General features: G+C 38.3%; 1 protein-coding gene across 1 annotated transcript in view; it reads right to left on the bottom strand.

The window, feature by feature from the left end:
* Nucleotides 1–8,915: 8,915 nt before the first annotated feature.
* Nucleotides 8,916–21,972, bottom strand: part of FBXO33 (F-box protein 33) — a 35,113-nt gene continuing 22,056 nt past the window's right edge. Inside the window, exons 2-4 of the mRNA XM_065402704.1 lie at nucleotides 21,565–21,675; nucleotides 16,262–16,947; nucleotides 8,916–11,312 (exon numbers count right to left, since the gene is read on the bottom strand). Coding sequence (XP_065258776.1) covers nucleotides 11,041–11,312; nucleotides 16,262–16,947; nucleotides 21,565–21,675 — 1,069 coding nt within the window. The 3' untranslated portion in view covers nucleotides 8,916–11,040. The remainder of the gene's footprint in view (nucleotides 11,313–16,261; nucleotides 16,948–21,564; nucleotides 21,676–21,972) is intronic.

Here is a 21,972-nt window from a genome sequence, read left to right as displayed (position 1 = left end):
TTAAGCAAACTGTTCAATTTCTGTATAAACTATTTCTGACTCTCTCTTCTCCAATCAACTCTTAACATGTGAACCTACTGCAATGCTTGTAGTCTCTAAAGTTTCAGTTGTTAAATTGCCCAAAACCATTCAGCTCAAATGATTTGTATTACTTTACAATACTACACTAGACAAGTATAAATTTCACTTGAATGCAATTCTGCATTTATATTGTTTAGCTTACCCATTGAGAGAATAAATAGACAAAGGGAAGATGGACTTAAGCCATTCTCCATACTTGACACTGAGTGGAGGAAAGGCAAGTGATATGTCAGTGACCTGTTACAAACATGTTTGTTAAAAACAAGACCTGGTGCACGAAGGCAAGCTGAACTTACCATGACTGCTTTGAAAAATGTGGGAGTTTTAATTATGAAATCGGTACACTTTCTCTAGTGTAAATTCCATTTACACTTAGTTTGAGAACTAAAACTGTAGGGAGAGTGGGGTGGAATCCATGAGGCTAATAAGGCACTTAACTTGTTTTTAGGTACTATTGTGATCCACAAAAATTCCACTCAGCTGCTGCCTAATGCTGTAGGAACCTATGCTCATTCAGTGCTTAAGTTTCTTCTCCCCCTGCCTTCCCCTCTCTGGGCATGCACACTGCAGCTTCCCTCTAGGCACCTGGGTGTTTATCTCCTGCCTGAGCATGCACACTACTGATTGAGGTAAGCAGCCAGCTACCTTAGTTCTACTTACTGCTGCCAAGAGGGACTCACAAACTAGGAAAGAGATAGGTGTTCAGCTACCTGCAGGGGTGGTGGGGGGAAGAAAGGGGCAGAGGACCACCTACCGTACAATCTTTACCTTACCTGATAGGGTTAGCACACATCCCTCTCATAGGTGTCTCCCACTGGTTCACATGCTGGTTTTGTGGATCACACCGTTGTTCCTGTGATTTTCTAGGTGCCATGCTATTAACTGTTGCAACAGCACTTCGTGGTTTACACCCAAAAGACTTTTGTAGTGACAGCTTAAGTGTACTACAGAACTGTCAGTAGTGAAGGCAGGTTGGGATACATGCATTAGCAGAAACATCCAGTAGTGAACTAGTTAATTCTGAAATTTTAAATTGTCATTTCCCCCACTGCAGTAAGTGTGGCAATTCTTCCCTCCCAAGCTTATGGTTTCAGGTGGGTTGCAGGCTTAGGAAGATGAGGCTCAGTTCATGTTTCCACTGTTTTTTGCATTCAAAGGCTGAAATTGTTTTTAAATTAAAATATTAGGACACCTTTGCATCACTGGGTAGATTCAACAGCTAATAGAAGGCCTAGGTTACAAACAAACTGATTGTATTAGGGAGGGGGCATGTGATGATCAACATTCTGAGCAATCTTCCTCCATTTAATTTACCAGAAAGCCAGACTGTTCTGGCTGGATGCTTCATGAAACAACCATGTGTAAAAAAATAGATTCACCAGTGCTGTATGTATTCTAGGACAGTGTGCCAGTTTGAAAAGAGTAACAACTATAGGCCTAGTAAAGGTGGTGTCAAATATGCTGGCTCCTGTAGATCTCCAGGGGCAAAAGGAGACAGCAGCAATAGTAAGGAAAAGTGATCAAGTGAAAATCTAATGAGAATGGACAAAGTAAGCCTAGGACCACTTGAACATGGATTGAGGTAAATTAAAAAATTTGGGGGGGGTTAGACACTAGTAAATGGCAAGAGGTTTCTTTAAAAACATTGCTACTATACAAGCAAGCACAGGCTGACATGATAAGGCCATAGATAGTGTAGGCAGGGGTGCACCCCATTTCAAATGACTAGTGATGCTTGCCTCTGATTAAGAGTAGGCAGGAACCTGCAGATAGAGGCACTGCCTACTGTTCTAAATCAATAAAATATGTGGGTAGGGTAGTTGTCTGAATCAAGTGCTAGCTGGGGCAGGATCATTTCAGATTGATTCAGTATGTTACTAGGAAGCCTCTGAAGTCTTTTAAATGTGCCCACCCTTTGTGGAACCTCTACTTGTGCTTACAGAGAGGCCTATGGCCTAGGAAAGTGGTCCTGGCTGTTGACAGTTGATAAATGAGTAATGCAGCTCACTGATGCACTTGATTGCACATGGGAGCTAGTCTTAAGAGAGGGCCACCATGTTCTATGCTGTACTGATAGTTGCTGTAGGTTAAACAGCTATTCTTGAACCTGTCCTGACATTCCACAGTCCCCATGGGCTACTCTTTTTTTGAATATGTTTAAATTAGAAGACTGGACCTTAGGCTGTTCATCTACTCAATCACCTCTGAGAGCTAGAAGATGTATTTCATAGGAAGTCAGTGCTGTACCATGTTATTAAATCATATGCAGTTGCTGCCACTATGATTGGGACTCTAACAATCCCTTTGGCTAGTAGTTTGTCACAGTGGGTATTCAGGAAACCTTGTATTTGAATCAAGCAATATCATCATGGGAATCGCTCTTGGAGCTAAAGGTGCCCCATCTTACATGCTTTTGAAGTGTCCCAAGGTCTAGATATGAGGAAGATGCATAGTTAGTATGGCAACACCCATTTTGTGTGTGTGTGTCTGTCTGTCTATCTGCATGCATCCAATGAAGTGGGTTTTAGCCCACGAAAGCTTATGCTCAAATAAATTTGTTAGTCTCTAAGGTGCCACAAGTACTCCTCATTCTCTTGGACAATGCAAACCTCGCTTCTAGAGCAGCATATGGGAAACTTCGGCCAAGGCAATTTGTTAGCTCAGCCTCTGGTATACTTTAAACTTTAGAAATGTATAATCTCACACAGATGCAGTTATCCCCTTCTTGCTCACCTTTGGTTAGTTATGCTGTAGCATACTGAATGTAAGCAACAACAACAAAAAATCAGCCAAGTGTCTATTTAAAAATGGAGTAGAGAATAATTCAACTACATTTTCTCATTGTCCTTTAAAAACCTTTGACTGAAAAAAAAAAATATCTTCAACCTTAACATACATATAAAAATTTGTAAGTAATGCTGAAGCCTGATATAAAGCTGCTACCACAACCCCTCCTTAAAAAAACCAAACCCAAAAAGAGCACTTAGAAAATAGTCTTCTCTAGTTACCAAGATCTCCCATTATACCTTCCCATCCTCTCCTCCCAGAGCTTGATACCAGCTGCAAACCCTTTACAACTCAACTCTGCTACTTCCCCCAACAGCCACATTCTTTTATATTCTGCCTTCCACCCCAAGCATCCAATCTTGACTTCAATGCATTTAAGTTGCTAAACACTATTAATCTGGAAGTTAACCACATGGAGGGTTTATGCAGGAATCATTCAGAAAATCAGTTTCTCGCAGTGTACATTAGAAAAGGGACATGCCACTTTGGAATTTTTGAAACTGTTTTAGAATTCAGTTCTTGTTAATTCTGAGAATGCCTGGTGTCCTACAGAAGTGTCTTTTGGGCATGCTCAAGAACACCTCCACCAAAACTTCACAGGCCCCCATTTTGTCTATCCTTTATTACCTGATCAGTTTCAGAGTTCTAGCTGTGGTTACTGGCTATCATTCTACAGTAGAACCTCAGAATTATGAGCACCCAGTTATGAACTGAATTTGACCAGTCAACCATACACCTCATTTGGAGCTGGAAGTACACAATCAGGCAGCAGAGACAAAAAAAAGCAAGTACAGTACAGTGCTGTGTTAAACTACTAAAAAAAAAAGGAACTTATTTCTGTGCTTGTTTCATTTAAATTAAGATGGTTAAAAAGCAGCATTTTTCTTCTGCACAGTCAAGTTTCAAAGCTGCATTAAGTCAATGTTCAGTTGTAAACTTTTGAAAGAACCATATGAACAACCTCCATTCCCGAGGGGTTCATAACTCAGATTCTACTGTACTATAAAACCAAAGGCGGGGGGTGGGGGAGTGGAGAAAGAGGCACACTATATCAAAACGAATGAATCTGAGTTTACACCCATTGTTAAATACAAAGCCACATGCAGAGGCTATGGCTTCTGCTAACCTAATTAGTCCTAGCTTGCTAGATCAAGTCTGCTTTTGACTATTCCATAAAGATGAACAAAGGGGAAAATTAAAACTATTTTTCCACTTAAAGATATTTTCCCCAAAGTCTTGCTTGCACAACACAAGCAACTTTTTAGAAACAAATTTAAATCACCTCAGATTTGTATAAGGGAAGACCATACACATTAATGCCACATAGTTAATTTTAGATATTCCTGAGAAGTGAGAATTGTCCATATCCAAATTATCTGGACATTTCTGTTACAGCAAACTTGGTATCAATACCTGCTAACTAGTGACCACCACACTTTGCACAGTAGAAGAATGCAAAATTATTTTAACTCGGTTGGAGAACTTTAGAGCCCAATCTAACCCCACTGAGCTGAAGTTCCTAAAGCTTTGAGACCCAAACTTAGAGCACAGATGTTGGGTAAACCTCACTCCTTTGCAAAATCCTTAGTGGGACTTTCTGCCATCATGAAACAATTATCTTACAATACCATTCCTAGCAACCTCTGTGACTGTAGAAAATGAATTTCTACAAGGGGGTAGTGGGGGAGGGAAGTCATGACTTTTTAAAAATCAGATAACATTTCCAAGTTCTAGTACTTCACTGTCTTCCCATTTTATAGTCTTAAATTGGGAAAGGATACTTTGCACTTTTTTAGTTTCCTCATTATTTAAAATCTGTTTCTACTGAACAGATTTTCTGAGAAGTTTCACACTTAAAACACTCACCTATGCCAAGGCAGACAAGTCCAGGGCTCCATTAATAGCCTTACTATGAGAATACAAAACACAAAACTGATGAGCAAAGAGCCTGTGGTACATTTGCAACCACCCCCACATTTCAATACAATGAGCTGCCATGAGTCAAGAAAGATGAAATGTTTTCACTAACCTATTTGCTCCTCCATCAGGGTTTGAAGTCAATCCTCCCAAGGGTAAGATTTTCAAACTCTGAAACCTAAACAACTTAGTAGCACAACTTTAGGCTCCTGTATACACCTACTGAATTTTTTTTTTTTTTTTTTTTTTTGAAGAAAAAAAAAATTCTAACTTACTGTATTGAACATCTAAACTTTTCATGGTTAACAATGAAGCAATTTTATTTTGCAGTGACAGCTTTTATGGTACTAAAAAGTTTAATAAACAATTCTAGCCCCTATGCTGCAAACACTTTTTGTGCTTAAATGTAAGGATACACAACAGCCCCATTGAAGTCAATGAGAGCAAAGTTCTGCATCAGTGTTTGCAGGATCAGGGGCTTATAAGCAAAATATTTTTGGAAAGTTAACACTTTAGTAAGGTTCAAACAAGATACCCCATCAGTAATGGCATTTTAAACTCCCCACCCAGCATTTATAGTTTAGTTCATTATAAATTTAAATCTAAAGTTACAATAGCACAAATTTTCAAATTAATTTTATAGCAGCTCAACCTTTTTTGTTTTTTAAACAGAAAAATTCAAATTCTTCCACTCTGATACCCACACTCAGTTTATTAGGTTATATTTATGAAGCTATTACTCTGATTTACACTTATGGAAACTAGGAGAGCTAGATCATGTATATTTCCCTAGCATTGTCCAAACTACAAGGTATTTTAATAACACTTTATCCACATTTCTTATTGAATTTTCCAATTTGGAGGAATCAAAGATTTGCAATATCAGTTCAGACTAATCATGTTTCCCCTAGGGTGCAACATTCCACACATGTTCAGAGGTTAAATAAAGATGATTACTGATCAAAGGAAGATTTGTAAAATTCAAATACAATTGTGTAAGTAGATATCCATTATCAAAATGTACTTCAACTGTACATGATTATTTTAAGTTTAAATATTCTAGCTATTTATGTACAAACCTTTAACAAACACAGAATTGGTAGGTAAGGTCCCATGAGAAGAAAATCTAAGGGAAAAAGGAATTCAGGAGAGCTGGCAGTTCCCAAGGAGACAATATTAAAAGGCAAAACTGTGAACTATTCTCATGCAAAAGAAAGATAGGAAGAATAGTAAGAGGCCAACATGGCTCCACCAGGAGCTCTTTAATAACCTGAAAATCAAAAAGGAAACATACAAAAATGGAAACATGGTCAAACTGATATGGAGGAGTACAAAAAGAACAGCACAAATATGTAGGGACAAAATCAGAAAGGCCAAGGCACAAAATGAGTTTTATACTGGGAAAGGGACATAAAAGGCAAAACTTCATTCTTTAAATACATGAAGAGCAAGAGAAAGACGAAGGAAAGTGCAGGTCCTCTATGTAGGTGGGAAGGAGAGCTAATAACTGATGACATCAAGAAAGCAGAGGTGCTTAATTCCTATTTTGCTTTAGTCTTCACTAAAAAGGTTAATAATGCCTGGATGACAAGATACTCAACACAATTACTATTGACAACCAGGGGGAAGGAATACAAGCCAAAGTAGGGGAAGAACAGGTTAAAGAATAGACAAATTAGATGCATTTAAATCAGTAGGGCAAGATGAAATTCGTCGTAGGGTACTTAAGGAACTAGCTGAAGCAATCTCTGAGCCAGTAGCAATGATGTCTGAGAACTCCTAGAGGACAGAAGAGGTCCCAGGAGACTGGAGAAGGGCAAACACAGGGCCCAGCTTTAAAAATGGGAACAGGAGGGCCCAGGGATTTGCAGACCAGTCAGCCTAACTTCAATATCTGAAAAGATACTGGAGCAAATTATTAAGCAATCAATGTGTAAGCACCTGGAGGATAGCAGGGTTATAAGGACTAGTTAGCATGGATTGGTCAAGAACTAATCATGCCAAACCAACTTCATTTCCTTTTTCTAACAGTATTACTGACCTAGTGGATGGGGTTGGGGGGAAGCAGTAGACATGATATACCTTGATTTTAGGAAGGCTTTTGACACAGATGTGCATTACGGTCTCATAAGCAAACGAGGGAAATGTGGTCTAGATGAATTTACTATAAGGTGGGTAACACCTGACTGAAAGACTGTACTCAAAGAGTAGTTATCCATGGTTTGCTGTCAAATTGGGAGGGCATATCTAATGGGGTCCCACAAGCGTCAATCCTGGGTCCAGTATTATTCAATACATGTATTAACAATTTGGATGATAGAGTGGAGAGCGTGCTTATAAAATCTGCAGATGACACCAAGCTGAAAGGGGTTGCAAGCACTTCGGAGGACAGGTTTAAAATTCAAAATGACTGACAAATTGGAGAATTGGTCTGAATTCAACAAGATGAAATTCAATAAAGACAAGTGCAAAGTACTTCACTGAGGAAGGAAAAATCAAATGCACAACAACAAAATGGGGAATAAACTGGCTAGCTGGTAGTACTGCTGAAAAGGACCTGGTGGTTATAGCGGACCACAAACTGAATGAGAGTCATCAATGTGCTGCAGCTGCAAAAAAGGCTAATATGATTCTGGGATGTATTAGCAGGAGTGTTATATGTAAGACACAGGAGGTAATCGTCCTGCTCCACTCAGCACTGGTGAGGCCCCAGCTGGAGTAGTGTGTCCAATTTTGGGCACTACAATTTAAGAAGGATGTGGATAAATTGGAAAGAGTCCAAAGGAGAGCAAGAAAAAAAAAAAAAGTATAGAAAACCTGATCTATGAGGAAAGGTTGAAACCCCCCCACAAAACTGGGCATGTTTAGTCTTGAGAACTGACGGGCAACCTGATAGTCTTCCAATATGTTAAGGGCTGTTAAAAAGAGGATGGTCATCAACTGTTTTCCATGTCTACAGAAGGTAGGACAAGTAGTAACTGGCTTAATCTGCAGCAAGGGAGATTTAGGTTCTATATTAGGGAAAACTTTCTAACTATAAGGGTAGTTAAGCTCTGGAATAGGCTTCCAAGGGGGGTTGTGGAGTCCCCATCACTGGAAGCTTTTAAAAACAAGTTGGACAAACACCTGTCAAGGATGGTCTAGTTTTAGTTGGTCCTGCCACAGCACAAGGGGCTGGACTTGACTTCAAGGTCCCTTCCAGTCCTACATCTCTATGATTCCAATAGTTAAGAGAAAGAACATGCATTCCTTTACATTAGTCGAGAAAATGAACCATTTGTTCTGCTGTTCTAGGTCATTCTTACCCTTAAGTCTGGGAAATTAGTTAAAAGCAAACAAAAGGAATGGTTTAAGAAAAACAATATTTGCCACTAGTTTTAAGAACAAACAAATTTGATGCAGAATAGCACCTCTCTCTAGGGCTTACAATCTAGTCGCACAAAACACTGGATATTAACATGGTTGGGGATTTTGTTTGTTTTTTAAGCAAAGGAACACTTACCCTGTTCATTAAGTTCTACTTGATCTTAGCTTCATCCTGGACAACTGGAGACTTTAACCTAAAATTTTAGTTAAATAATGGTAGCACCCCTTCTACTGCAAGCTGCTTTATAGGCAGTACTGGGCTTACACCCTAACTGAGTCCTGGATCTGAACCCACAATACTAGTGCTCAAAGGCAATAGAGTCATAATGACACGTGTGCATTTCTGCCTTTCATCTATGTTACCGTAATAAGAAACAGGCTATAGTTCTGTTTCCCCTCTCACCTCTACTACCCACACCTAAAGCTACTTTCCTTTTCAAAAGAGGATGAGTTAAATGATTGTTTTGTAGACTTAATAAAAGAAATTAAGGAGACCCTGTAACACATGTTAGTAAGTAGCATGGTTTATATGATTAGTAGTAGTTTGTTATCGTAAACTTTCATCTTCAATAATCAGGATTAAACTAATATTTGGCACACAAGCACACTGTAAACAGCCACTTGACAGTTCTCATGGCACAGCTAGTCACTGCTATGGTGTGGCAGTTCTTTATACCAGTTTACCAAACGTGCAATTTTCATCCACAATATGTAATTAGATTTATAAAAATAGATAAAATGTCAAACTGAAGCATTGTAGGTATTCATAATCTATTTAATAGTGGGACACTGACATGAATACTACAGTTTTCTAGAGCACATTAGATTTTGAGTTAAGCAGTTGCAACTGGTGCAGGAATTTCTCAGTCAGTCTTCTATATTCTACAATCTACGATTTACTGTATCAGACTAGTAAGCCATATCAAATGTGCAATATTCGGTCTGTGCTAGCTGGTCTAATTTTTGTTAAGTACTTTATCAACATTTTTGCAAAATATCAGCCAACTAAGAATAATTTACTGTATGATTTACTTTAGACTTTAAGCTTTGCTGCACTTCAACACAATGGGAACGAACAATTATACACAATTTATGAATGATTGCTGCAGCTTAATGCTAAAAATCCTCATGCTGATACAATAAAATATTTTACAATGATCAGTTTTTAATGCTTTATTCATTGATTAAAAGAATATACATTTAACATAAACCATACAACATCAGTCATCAGTTCAAACATTCAGCTGGTTTCCTTACATTTTCTGTCAGGAGTTTTTTAATCTGATCACATTTATAAGATAAAATCTCACCACATCTGGCATATACACACACTGTGCCAGTGGATTCACTCTACTGATGTACATATAAAATCCGCATGGTATGTGCTCACTGGAGACAAAACAGCGCACACCTGTCAAAAGGTCATTTTAATATAAGATGGTAAAACCATTTGTAAAACACATATAAACTTTTTCCATAAATAGAATCATATCTGGACATCTGTTGCATAAATTGTGTTTTCCAAAGCTTACAATATAGCAGCCAGGTCTCAGCACTGCTGGGCACCCACGTTGGCCACTTACTTTAATTATTGCAGACTGTCCTTTAACATTAAATGCACAACATTCGTACCACTTAAAACTGGGGTCAGGTGGAAGTCTCACAGAGACCACGTCTGTACCGCGGTTGCCCTGAAACAGTTAAATCGGCTTTTAAAGCCTCTCAGATATAACAAGATTTTAAAACATACTTCATGGAATGTTCTTCATGCATCATAGCAGCTCATACCTGTGATAGAACAAGCTTTGTATTTATTTCCTTTCCTTCCTTTACATTCACTATTCACAGTGAAACAGGTGCATGTTTGTTTAAGAGTTCTGAGGTTGCTGACTGAGCCACAGCACAGCTGTGTACCACAGGTCGAAATTCGACCTTATATATTACAATCTAGCAGTATCTGGCAGACCAACAGTTGGCCTGCCCCTGCCAGCATGTGGGCACTTCTTCATTTTTAATCTATTCTTTGGCAGCTGACACAGGCGCTGACAGAGAAAGTCCAGTGACTTGGTTGCTAGGGATTTCACGACTAATGTTTGTTTGCAAGAATGTACATTTAAATTTATAGCTTCATTGTTATGGTTTTACCCCATCGGAATGTGTAAACTTATATTTCCTTTTAAATCTGGGCCCAAAGCTAACTCGTATGGAGAAACTGACAGATCATGAGAATAAGAAGCTATGACGAATTTACAAAGGATCAGAAATCCTACAATTTATAGTCAAAGAGCTCACAAATTCAGGTGAGTAACTGAAAAAAGCTACACAGTGCTACAGACGACTGCTTAATAAATGAGAAAAAATTTAGAGAGTAGTAGTAATTCATGCTTCAGAAACTGCATGTGAAATGAAAGTGAAAGTTTACAGTGAACTGGCATTGGGTAGTCTTCTCTTCCTTCTATTTTTTAAAGCCTAATAAGTAGCATACTACCAGATTATATGACAATGATTGCATACAAATCCACTGGGCTATGGAGATTTAAAAATTGGCTCCTGAGCACTAAACTCCGACATAATAGTAAAATAATAGAAGATGCAGTTACTCAGTAAAAAATATAGTTAGCCGGCAACCTCAGACAACCTTCGGCTGTATCTCTATAAGGTTTGGTAGACAAGTCCATTAACCGTGAAAGCCCTAAACGTTGCCACTTTCAGCTTCTAAACCAATACCCGACTACGTTCTTTGATCAAGAAGTAGAATACACATATATAATTCTATATATCTAATACTGATTAAACACAGCACAAAAGGGGTTAATTCACACTACTGAAAAACATAATAGGATCCTACTTGCATATGTAACCACAGGAATTGTAAATAAAAAAAAAGAGCTAAATGCCTTCACTGAAGCTTTGCATCTCTCTATAAAAATGACGAGTTGGCTCGGTGAAGACACTGAGTAATTCTAGGTCCATGACTGCATGCCAAGGTCGACCCAATCCAAGGGATACCTGCTCAATGAGGTTATGTACTGGATCCACATCCTGATCAGCCAGTTCACCTTGGTCGAAATCAATGCTTTCTTCTGTGACTTCAAGCACTTTCAAATCAGAGCCACGAAGACGAGCGATTGCAATGAGGTTATGGGCCCACACTGTGTAACCTGGGAGGGTGGGGGGAAAAAAAGCGGTCACTTCATTGCAGAACTGCTTTATTAAAGTGTTTAAAACCTGAGAACCCTGACTAGAATGCCTTTTCCCCAAATGATTTTTCCCCTTTTCCATTTGGCAACCTTTTTTTCTGCATTTCTTAAAAGTTACAAGCCATAAGGCTCAAAATTATTCTTATCAAGAGAGGGAAAAAAAATTCAGAACATTGTAAGTAGTTCTCCCTCCCGTCGAACTTTGTTGGATCTGCCCCCTCCCCCTATAAAGAATAAATAAAAATTTGTAGGAATAGTAGATTTATTTAGACTCTGGGACAAACCAAATATTTTAGACCTAAACTACTTGACAGTTTATAGGTGTCATGTGCAAGGAAGAGTGCATGATTAATCATCTTAAGTGAAAGTATAGGTGTAAGAACTGCATTAAAACGGTGTTTGTAGTACAGAGGAATTCTGAAGAGGTTTGATTTTGCTGTGTTACAGTTAGACCTATTTTCGTTTACCAGATTCCATTTTCGCAGTGATTGAGATCTTTCCTCACAGATCATGGCACTTTTCATGAAAGTCAAGTCCCTTTAATGCTGAAAACTTTTTCACTCAATTGCAAAATTATCTTAATTTTATAATTGTCATATTTAATTTCAGTTGTCTTTGCTACCTACTAGAAGTTCATATTGTATTTCCCCCAGAAAGTGAAGAAAAAGGCAAATTATATTCTCAATTACTTGCGAACTTGCTTTCTGTAGGTTGGCTGAGAAAACATGCTGGGTTCCTCCTATCTCACCGATACCACTAAGCACATTTTTCCTCTTCTTTAGGGTGCCCTCCCCTTTGCTTCTCCAGTTTATTCCTTCTAGTATGAAGTAGCTATAAGCTTACTCTTCTTCCCACCTAAGATGCAAATTCTCTTGTCGAAGTCTGGACTTGGAAAGCCCAGTAAAGCGGATGAAACTACAGTCTCATCCAAGCCACAGAAAGTTATCTGGTAAATACAAACAAGGTTTGACTCTCTCGGGAATGGTCTTCAATGTAGATAGTGGATTCTGTATAGCAGGCAACCTATGAGGAAACATCTCAGTGGGGAGGAGAGAAGACAGTGGAGGCTGAATTAAATGAGCGAGTATGATGAAGAAAGGGGAATGAGAATCTTTCACCTACTGCACCTGAAGCTTCCCACAGAAGCACTGCTCAAAGCACTCTGCAGTCCAGGGCACATGCAGATGCTGACATGATCAGTGGTAATGCCTAATGAAAGAGCAAGGAACTCCAAGAGGCAACTTTGTAATGTTCACTCACTGATGTTTCCCCTGTCTAGTACAGTGGGCTGGAAGTCTCAATGTACAAGGAACATCAGGAGGCCTAGAAGGCTGTAGGATAACAAACCCAATCAAGAACTCCACTTTTAGGTACTACTTTCCCGAAGAATCTTGAATGAGCTTAGCCAGTCCACTATATAATTCAGAATGAATAGATCCTTACTGAGAGAAAGAACAAGAATACTCACAAAAACAAAGGGGGCAGCCAAACAAGGGTGATTCAGGTACATGATTTGGAGGAACGCTATTCCCTGGATTAGCCTTCTGAATACTAAAGCGGCTATCATGACCCCTATAGCTTTTCATGTTAACTTCTGGAAGGAATGACTATCCTTCTGGTAAGATTTTAGGAGCCAGAAAGGACCCCAATCCAACCAAACACTTCACAAGGGGGGGCTTGTAGAGATCCCTTACATCATGAAATCTTGAAGCACCTCTTCCCCAAAGTCTAAGGCTGCCTCAGGGAGTGCCTTTGCCCCACAGGGAAGATTCTCCCTCCTTTTCATGCAAGCTAGGTGGGCTTGCTTTTCAGCCCCAGAGACTGCCTCGGTACTTCCTCACTCTTATTGCTTCAGGAAGATTCACTCTAAGTAGGTAGCAGATGTTTCTCTGTAAAGCAGAAAAAAATCTTAAGGCCCCAGTGAGAAAGCACTTTTGCATGAGGCACTAGTGAGGTAGATTTCTTTTAGCCTTACCTGATCTAGTGACAAACAGCCAGTCAGACAGATGCAGATCAAGTAAATCCTAGTAACTGACTAGTTACCATTCTCTGAGCTGTCACAGCTAAGCTACAGAATAGTTCATTCTGGCTTGAAGGCCGTTTACAGCCTTTTGGGGGAAAGGGTATCAGATAGAAGGGGATTAAATTGTTAGTGGGTGGCACTAAAACCCGGCGTTTGGTTTTTGTTTTAAAAAAACAAATTGCTGTGTTGAGCTTAAAAGGGGTTGTTTTTTTTTTGGTAATTGTTACATACAAGTACTTAGACAAATTGCAAGAGGAGGGGACAGGTATAAATAGATTTCATTAACTTCTTCTGAGAGTACAGGGAATGGACGCAAGAGAAGATTCTCTTCCCCTGCCTCTCCTCTAGCTACTACAACATTAGATGTAGTTATCAACAAGTCAGACTCCCTTAAAAATTGTCTCAGTGTTAACTTTAGAAGTGGTTGTTGTTTTTTTTACTGCCAATCAGGACCTAACAGGATAGAACTTGTGATTTCTGAATTGTAAAAAAGTTTAGAAGCTGTCCTGTTTATAAGAACAATAAAAACAATGCTTCCTTAAAAAGCAGTAGAAATTATGGAGAACAGAGCATCCAATATGAATATTTTAGCCTTTTCTGAAAAACCTAAAATTGATTCTTAAGATAAACTGCTGCATTTGGAACCTGTTACAGCAAAAATGTAGTGTTAGCTTAAAATATTTAAGAACTTGGAAGTGAACACAGAACTTAGATGTTATTTTTATTTCAGCTGACAAAATAACTTCCAGGCAGCCTTGTAGCATAAAGAAGAAAAAGAGCATATTTTCCCAATTTAGGCAAGTTACGAGAAGCACAACTGAAAGTATTTCATCTTGAGATCTGATTTTACCTATTTGGGCATCTGTCTTTTTTCCCACTTAATAGACAATAAGAAGTTACACTAAGTTACTATCTTTTAAACAGTATAAAAAGATCTGACAATTATGTAATTTCCAATTCTCTGCTTAATAAAGATTATTAAAATTTTGCTTTTCTATTGCTTTACCTGAATGTTTGCTGGATAGACATGTGACAACACTGTACATTTCTGATGCTGGATTTGTTAGCTTGTAAATTTACACAGCTGTTTCTTTATATTTTATATTAGATGTGTCTTGGAGGATTTCTGAATTCCCCCCCCTGAATTGTGAGCAAAGTTTTTGGGATAATAACTGCATCAAATCAATAACAATTTGGTTAAATTTTAAAAGTTAGGTGGCTAAAGCGAGGCACCCAAAATCACATTCAGTCACTTAGGGCACAGCTATACTATACAGCGGCGCAGCTGTAAGCTCTCTAATATCGCCACTCTAAACCGATGGAAGAGAGCTCTCCCATTGGCTTAACTACTCAAGCCCCTGCAAGCAGCAGTAGCTATGTTGGCAGGAGAAGCTCTCCCACCGACACAACGCTACACCAGCGCTTATGTTGGTGTAACTTAAGTCACTCCTGGGTGTGATTTATTCACACCCCTCAGTGACCTAAGTTATACTGACATAAGCTGTAGAGTAGACAGCCTCAGATGTGCTGGTTGCGTAGAGTTAGAACTGACATTTGACTCTAGGAAACTTATAGCGATTATAAAGAAAATCAAATAATTTAATCTTCCCTATCTGATTTCCAATGGAAAAGAATTAAAGTTTGTCATCTGAAGACTCTTTCTTGCAAGTATCTGACTCCCCCCCACTTTGGGGCAAACAGTGGCGTTTGAACCCATGCCCTTTGGTGCTAAAAACATGACCCTCTGCCACTTGAGCTAAAGGATTAAACACCCCCATCGTGCAAGCTGTTTGAAGAAGGAGCAGGGGTCCACGCCTATAGAGCAGATCACAGGATTGAGGCCGAAGTCCCTTATCTATAAGCACCAGCAGACTCAAACCTCCTGTGGCTGGTCCACATAAGATATGAAGAGCCACACTACTAGTGTTATATTAGTATTTCATTTCCCTATATTTGTTAAATGATTATTACCTACTTTTGTCTGCTGTAGGTCACTAGTTGAAGTCAGATAATACATAAAAGAGTAAGTTCCTCTCTCTCTGAGCCTAAGTTCAGAATGGATTAGAGGTTTACAGTAATAAAATATTAGTACAGACAATGACTAGTGTATGGTGGCATTTGGCCAGGCACTCACCTAAAACTATTTCGGGGGATGAGAAATGCAGTTTATGCTACTCTCCCTCCTGCAAGTAGATCAAACTGAGAGAATATAGTCCAAACTTTGTCAGCCAACACTTCAGTCTGTTAGCTGCTGTTAGATCCTCACTAGATTGGTAATACACATCTCCTCTCACCCTAGCTTCATTATGGGCCATACATATTTACAGCCAGGAAGTAAGATCACATAACACCTCACTGCAAAATGAACTAATACTAAGCAGCAAACATTTCCAATTCTCATATCCACAAGCATAGATACTCTCTGGATAATACATAGTTTAATGCAATAAAGATCCTCCACACACTCAAAATAAGCTTTCCAGAGCATAGAATATTATATACCACCTTTTTTTTTTTTTGGACCCTTAGAAGAAAAATTCTCACTCATCCTCATTTACACAAGCAACCTAGTAAACTCCAAGTGAGAGCAGAGTTGCATAGGAAAATGTGTTTACAATCAGTAACTTACTAGTTATGTGATTTGTTATGCAATAACTGTAACTATAGTATGTGGAATGACTTTACACTTTCAAGTTTGATGGTATGAGAATGTGTTTTTTCAGTATCTTTATAAAACAGCTTCTACAATTAACACCTCCTGCAGGATTTTTTAGGGCAGTAACTAATTATATTAATACAAAGTGTACGATTGTGATTTTTAGAAAAAAGACTAAAGCATAAAAAAAAGTCAAAGTCACTTACTATGTTTGGGCATAGAATTACCTACCATGAACTGCTAGGAGAGAGAGCCTTGTGCACCTCCACGCTAACAAAACCAGTGGATCTTCATTACGGTTGTCACTAAGATCTGGGAAACCAGACATATCTATCACATCATTCATTAATATAAAATGAGTGAGAAACTTGTCATACTGCCTGGATATGAGGTCAACAACAGCCCCTGAAACACAAGTGCTGTAGCTGTCAAAGTGAATCCTCTCTAGTGGGATACTGGGCTTAAGAATTCTTAGCATGTCATCACTCTTGATATCAAAAGCCATAATATAGACCCGAAGATTAGTGCTGTTACGTGTCAGTGCCTTCCAATTCTCATCTTCTGGCATGTTTTCCAAGGACTTGTGCATTATGGAAATTTTGTGGACCAGAAGAGAGAGTCGATGCAAAGGCACATGGTTGCTATCAGCCAGGACTCTTGCCATTTCAGCTGTAAAATCACAGAAATCCAAGGCGAGTGAGCGCAGATTCACAAAGCGCTCCAATTCAACTGCAGTGATAAGAGTGGTATTACCAGGGATGTGGTTGTCCAGCAAACTCAGGTGTTCCATGGTGTTGGCAATGGGGTTTGATAAAGATGACAATGATGTGGGAGTGACTATTTGCAGCATAAACCCACAAGACAGCCACTTCAATTGCCTGCTATTGCCCAATATTTCTTCAAATAGCTGTTGTATTCTGCAAGAAAAACATAAGCAACAATGACCCCATTAAATATGACTCAATATGGTAATACAACTGCATAGCATTCTATATTTATTCAAGAAAGACTCTTCTCTTTCAGTTAGGATGCGATTCTGTAGCTGTGCTATGTGAAGACCTCCTTGAGTAGTCAGTGAAAGTTCTGTATGTACGGCACCTGCAAAATCAGGCTCTAAACTACTTTAACTTCTACCAAACTCAAATGATGCCGCAATTGTGATTTATCTTGGGAAGGGAATATATGTATTGATTGCTCTTGTGGAAAATGTTGCCCTTTGAAGATAAGCATCCCATATTTCTCAGCGCCAAACTTTTTTAAAACAAAAGTTTAAGGGAACCCATTCAGCCATTTTGGGGTTATACAGATATGAGTAACTACTACTTTAAAAAGCCTCTGATGCTTCATGCTCTGATACCTCTAATGCAGTCCCTGCCCCACCCAGCCCAACAGCAAGCTTAGTATGTACAGTATATAGCCCTAAAAGCACGTTAATGCTTTTTGCCAGATTTGGAGAAATTTGGTTTTGAAATATTTGAGACTGGTTAGCTGACCACATTCATTACACCTCTCTCAAGTGCATACAATAGTGTGGTTCTTAAAATATTTTCATGTGTGCATACTGGATCATTCCTACAATTACCAGCAATTATAAGAGTTTAAGTTGGGATGAGCATGATTTGGGCCTGGCAATATTTTAAAATTAGATATCCAAGTATCAGATTTATGTGCCTTTTTGGAGGAAAAAAAAAAAGTGGCCCACACTCACCACACAGGAGGAGTATCCTGCATCTATCCTGACCATCTGTCCCATCCCTGTAACATTTTATGAACAGATCTTTAAGTTATATATTCAGTTCACATACCATACCTAAGAGAGGAAGGAATTTGATTTGAATGTACAATTGTGAATCACACAACTTCAGCAGTGTAGCTAAATGCTCTGGACTAGCTCTAAAGAAATTCTTTGATCACATCCCCCACAGCTGCTAAAACCCAGCTGGATTTTTCTCTTCCTCACCACTGACAAATGCTCTTCTGAGCACACAGTCACAGTATGTGTTCTAATATACATGCATATACACCTTCATGTGCAATCTATAGCACTTGTCACTTAAGAAGGAAAAATATAGTATTTGCAACAGGTTAAATATGTTCCTGTTTAAAGGCATCAAGGAATGCAATGCAAAGATCTGTAACACAAAATTAAAAAGATAATCATGCCAAAAATCAAGTGGTTCTGAGCTAAATTTCTACAGAGTATACACTGTGTATACAAACAAGCACACAGGCACTAAAGAACATTATGTAAAGGGCATCTAATCTCAGAAGAAAATTAAAAATGAAAAAAATTGCCTATGTGCATGTATATCTTTAATAAGGGCTAAAAAGGTAAGCTCATCATATCTTGCAATATTGTATATAGTCATTCTTAATACACATCTAATATTTCAAATTAATTTTATAAGTCTTCCTTCTGCAATAATTATGAACAGTAAATTTGAAATGCGTGCATGTTCAATGTGGTATTACTGTATATGCCTAAAAGTTTTCTTGTACCGTTCTCTCAATTTGATGCCTAATAATTTAAGTTGTGCTTCTCTAATGACTAGATGCATGTTTAATCTCAAAACAACATAGTTTAAAATACTATTTGAGCATTTTGCTTTTGATTACTGTAAACTGTATTGGATTAACCACAATTGCACAGCTGTAGCTTCTAATACTGTTCTGTACTAGAAGTAAGCTTCCAATTAAAGCAGGGATGCTGAACATTTAGAAACTCAAAGTGTACAGCAGTTTTCCATGGTAATAGTACACAAATCCCTGAATTTAAGCCTAATTAGATTCTGGCCGCAAAACTAGCCATCCATATGTCCACCAAAAAACTATACAGCCACTTCATCTAAATTTTTCTAGCTATCTAATGTTGAGCCAACCCTTCTAGTCCCACCCACCCTATTTTAACCTAACTACGTCTCAAATATTTAAACAACTCAACTGAGGGTATTTTATGTTACACAATAACCATATATTGGGCTAATAAAAATGAGGCCCAATAGGAAGCACAATGAAGTTATCATCCAACTACACTGCCATTCATTTTAACAATGCACTTCCAGTAAGTCCTTTAACTGAATATGGCACCTCTAATCTTGGAGAGCACATGAATTTAACAGTTCAAGCTACGTTCTACAAGTTTAACTACATAGGTACCAATTTCTATTAATTTCGTCATCTTATTTTCAGACTGGATGTTTTAATTTCAATTGTCTACACTTTTCTGATGAATAAGCCCTACTTCTATCTTAATACATAGTCTCAGAACAGTAGTAACTAAATGTTTCTGAAACTTGTTCAATAATCTACACAAGATAGTGAGTTGGCGGTCTCAGTCCAGTTTTCTATGGCTACCAGTCCATTGAAAAGCCACCCACAATTAGCACTAAGTGGCATCCTTGTTGAGAGTGTCAGAAGAAAAGCCAAAGACTGAATAGACAGAGACTGAACTAGTATTTTCACCCCGTTGAAAATGGTCCTGAGTCAGGATTGAGTCACACTGGTAGGACTATGCAGGATGCAAGTACAATACTGCTGTCCATACTGTTTCTGTTCATTGGATAATGCAGTGTCAATCCAGCATCATTCATAAGCACTAAATTCACTTATTTAAAATGGCTCAATTGGTATTTTTAGAAACATTAAGATTAATTAACAACTGTTAGATGACGAAGTAACATCTCAGGCATAAGAGTTTTAAAATAGTTACATTTAATTCAATGGTGGAACATATTTTCTGTAACTGCACAATGTACTGCATTTACATGATGTATTGAACTTCCCCCTAGCAATGGTCAAATAAAATGAATTTGTAAAGAGAAAAGAAGTACAGTTATATTTAAAACAGTGAACTGCAAATATAGAGCATAAAAAAACCTATGCACTATAGAACCGTGCTACATTCAACAAATCATCATAGTAGGAAGAGTACTAAGCATATTATTAAACAACAACTACCACCACCACAACCAGAGTAAAAGCTTTTACTCTGATATCTATAAATTGTGCCTCGGTACCGCAATACAGAATGAATGTTACATAATATCTCCCACTGATCTCAACTTCTGCATTACATAAGCACAACAGGGTAACAGACACAGTAGGAGATGCATGTCTGAATTTCCACCATGATGTAAACTAAAGTCAGGACCTACGCATTAGAGAGTTCAATATTCATGTACATATTAATCCATCTGTGGATATCTATGATAGTTCCAGAGCTACTTCAGCTGTAAACAGACAGAAGAGGAAAGGGTACCCATTCCCCTCCTAGAATATTGGGATAAGCAGATTCCCTCCCACCCCCGGCAATGTAGATTAAAACTATGGCACTCAGGGCTTGTCTACATTGGTAAGTTTTACAGTTATACCAGCAAAACCCACTGTGTGGACATTAGTTCCAGAATAAGAATGGCTTTTTCAGTTTAGCTTACACACTTCCAAAAGGGCATAAAAATTCTAATCCTCCCAAGCCTGCTTGTGGACTGACATCGATTTTAGTATATGCACAAGCTGACAAAAATATATTTCTATCGATCATAAAAATGTACAGATAGGCAAAGAAAGAAAAATGCTACTTGAGAACACAGAGGTTGATTTAAGCATATTTACTTTGTAGATTTTGACATGTCATGTTGACAATTTGTATTTTAACGGTTATAAAGTTTTAACTTTTTGAATCTCAGTGTCTACTGTCATTAAACAATTATTGTCTGAACCCCACCCCCCACAATTTCCCGCAATTATGAAAATTTAAATAGATTAAGATAACAAAAATCAACGTTTACTTTAAGCTAACAGGCAACATTGTAAAAAAAAAAAAAAAAAAAAAAGCCACTCTGATTCTGCAAAAAGAGTGTCCACATTGGAAGGGGGGGGGGGCGGGAGGAGAGAAGAGGGTAATACGGATATAATTAAATAATAGTTTAAGTTCACCCCTTAGCTTATACCAATATAGCTTTCCTATATGGACATGCCCATAGGAATTATTCTGCAAATAAGTAGTTCTCATTTTAAACAGGCATGGAGTCTTATGATAAATCCTTACTTGGAGTTCACTCACGACCTTATTCAAAGTCACTTGTTCCCTAAAATTCATTTTTCTTGTAGATATGTGTTTAATTTGTCAGGTGACTTCAATTCCTAGTGCAGTTTTCCACTCAGTCTCAGAACAGCAACAGTACATACAGTGCCAATGAAACCCTGCTCCTCTCTCCCTGGCCCCAATACCACTGCATTCTGTTTTAGAGTCATCACTTGGCAAGAGTGAAAGTATTGTGTCTTCATGCATTGTCTGCAGAGACTACCAAAAATGTGACAACTGAAGATGGTTTGTGACACGTAGACGCTAGGAGCTAAACCAAGATCAACTCTTCTCATATACGTCACCCAATGACTATCAGAGAACACAAAAACAGAAACCAGATGAAATCTCACTACCAAGCTGGAGCTTTTTCAACCTAATATCCTGCGTTCTCATTATCAGTTCTTTGAACCAGCATGATATTTTTGCTAGTGCGTACAGAAGAACTTACTGCTTAATCTTTTTGCCATCTGGGTCCACCTTGCCGAGGTATGTATTCGATATACTTCCATGTTGCTGCAGAATGCTTATATCCCCAAAAAGACTTAACTTCTGGAGGTTCCTATAAAAATAGGTTTTGTTAGTTTGCACATGAAGGTAAGGCAACAGTGGGGAAATGTTAAGGACATTTCTTGAACACAGGTAGCAAGGGCACACTTATGCACAGGAGGTATCGTCCAGGCTGGAAAGAGTTGCACTGTCTATAAGTTTGGGACAACACATAACTTCCAAATAAACTAAAAGCTTAGAGGGAGCTTTTCAGGGGGAGCATCTTAAAACGCCAAAATCAAGAGCAGAAGCAAGAAGTCTGATCAGTTTTGAGTCACCCTACTGTAATAGTCTGAATATGTATCTAGTT

Source organism: Emys orbicularis, chromosome 4, assembly GCF_028017835.1.
Source record: "Emys orbicularis isolate rEmyOrb1 chromosome 4, rEmyOrb1.hap1, whole genome shotgun sequence".
Taxonomy (NCBI): Eukaryota; Metazoa; Chordata; order Testudines; family Emydidae; genus Emys; species Emys orbicularis.
This window is presented reverse-complemented; position numbering and strand designations above follow the sequence as displayed.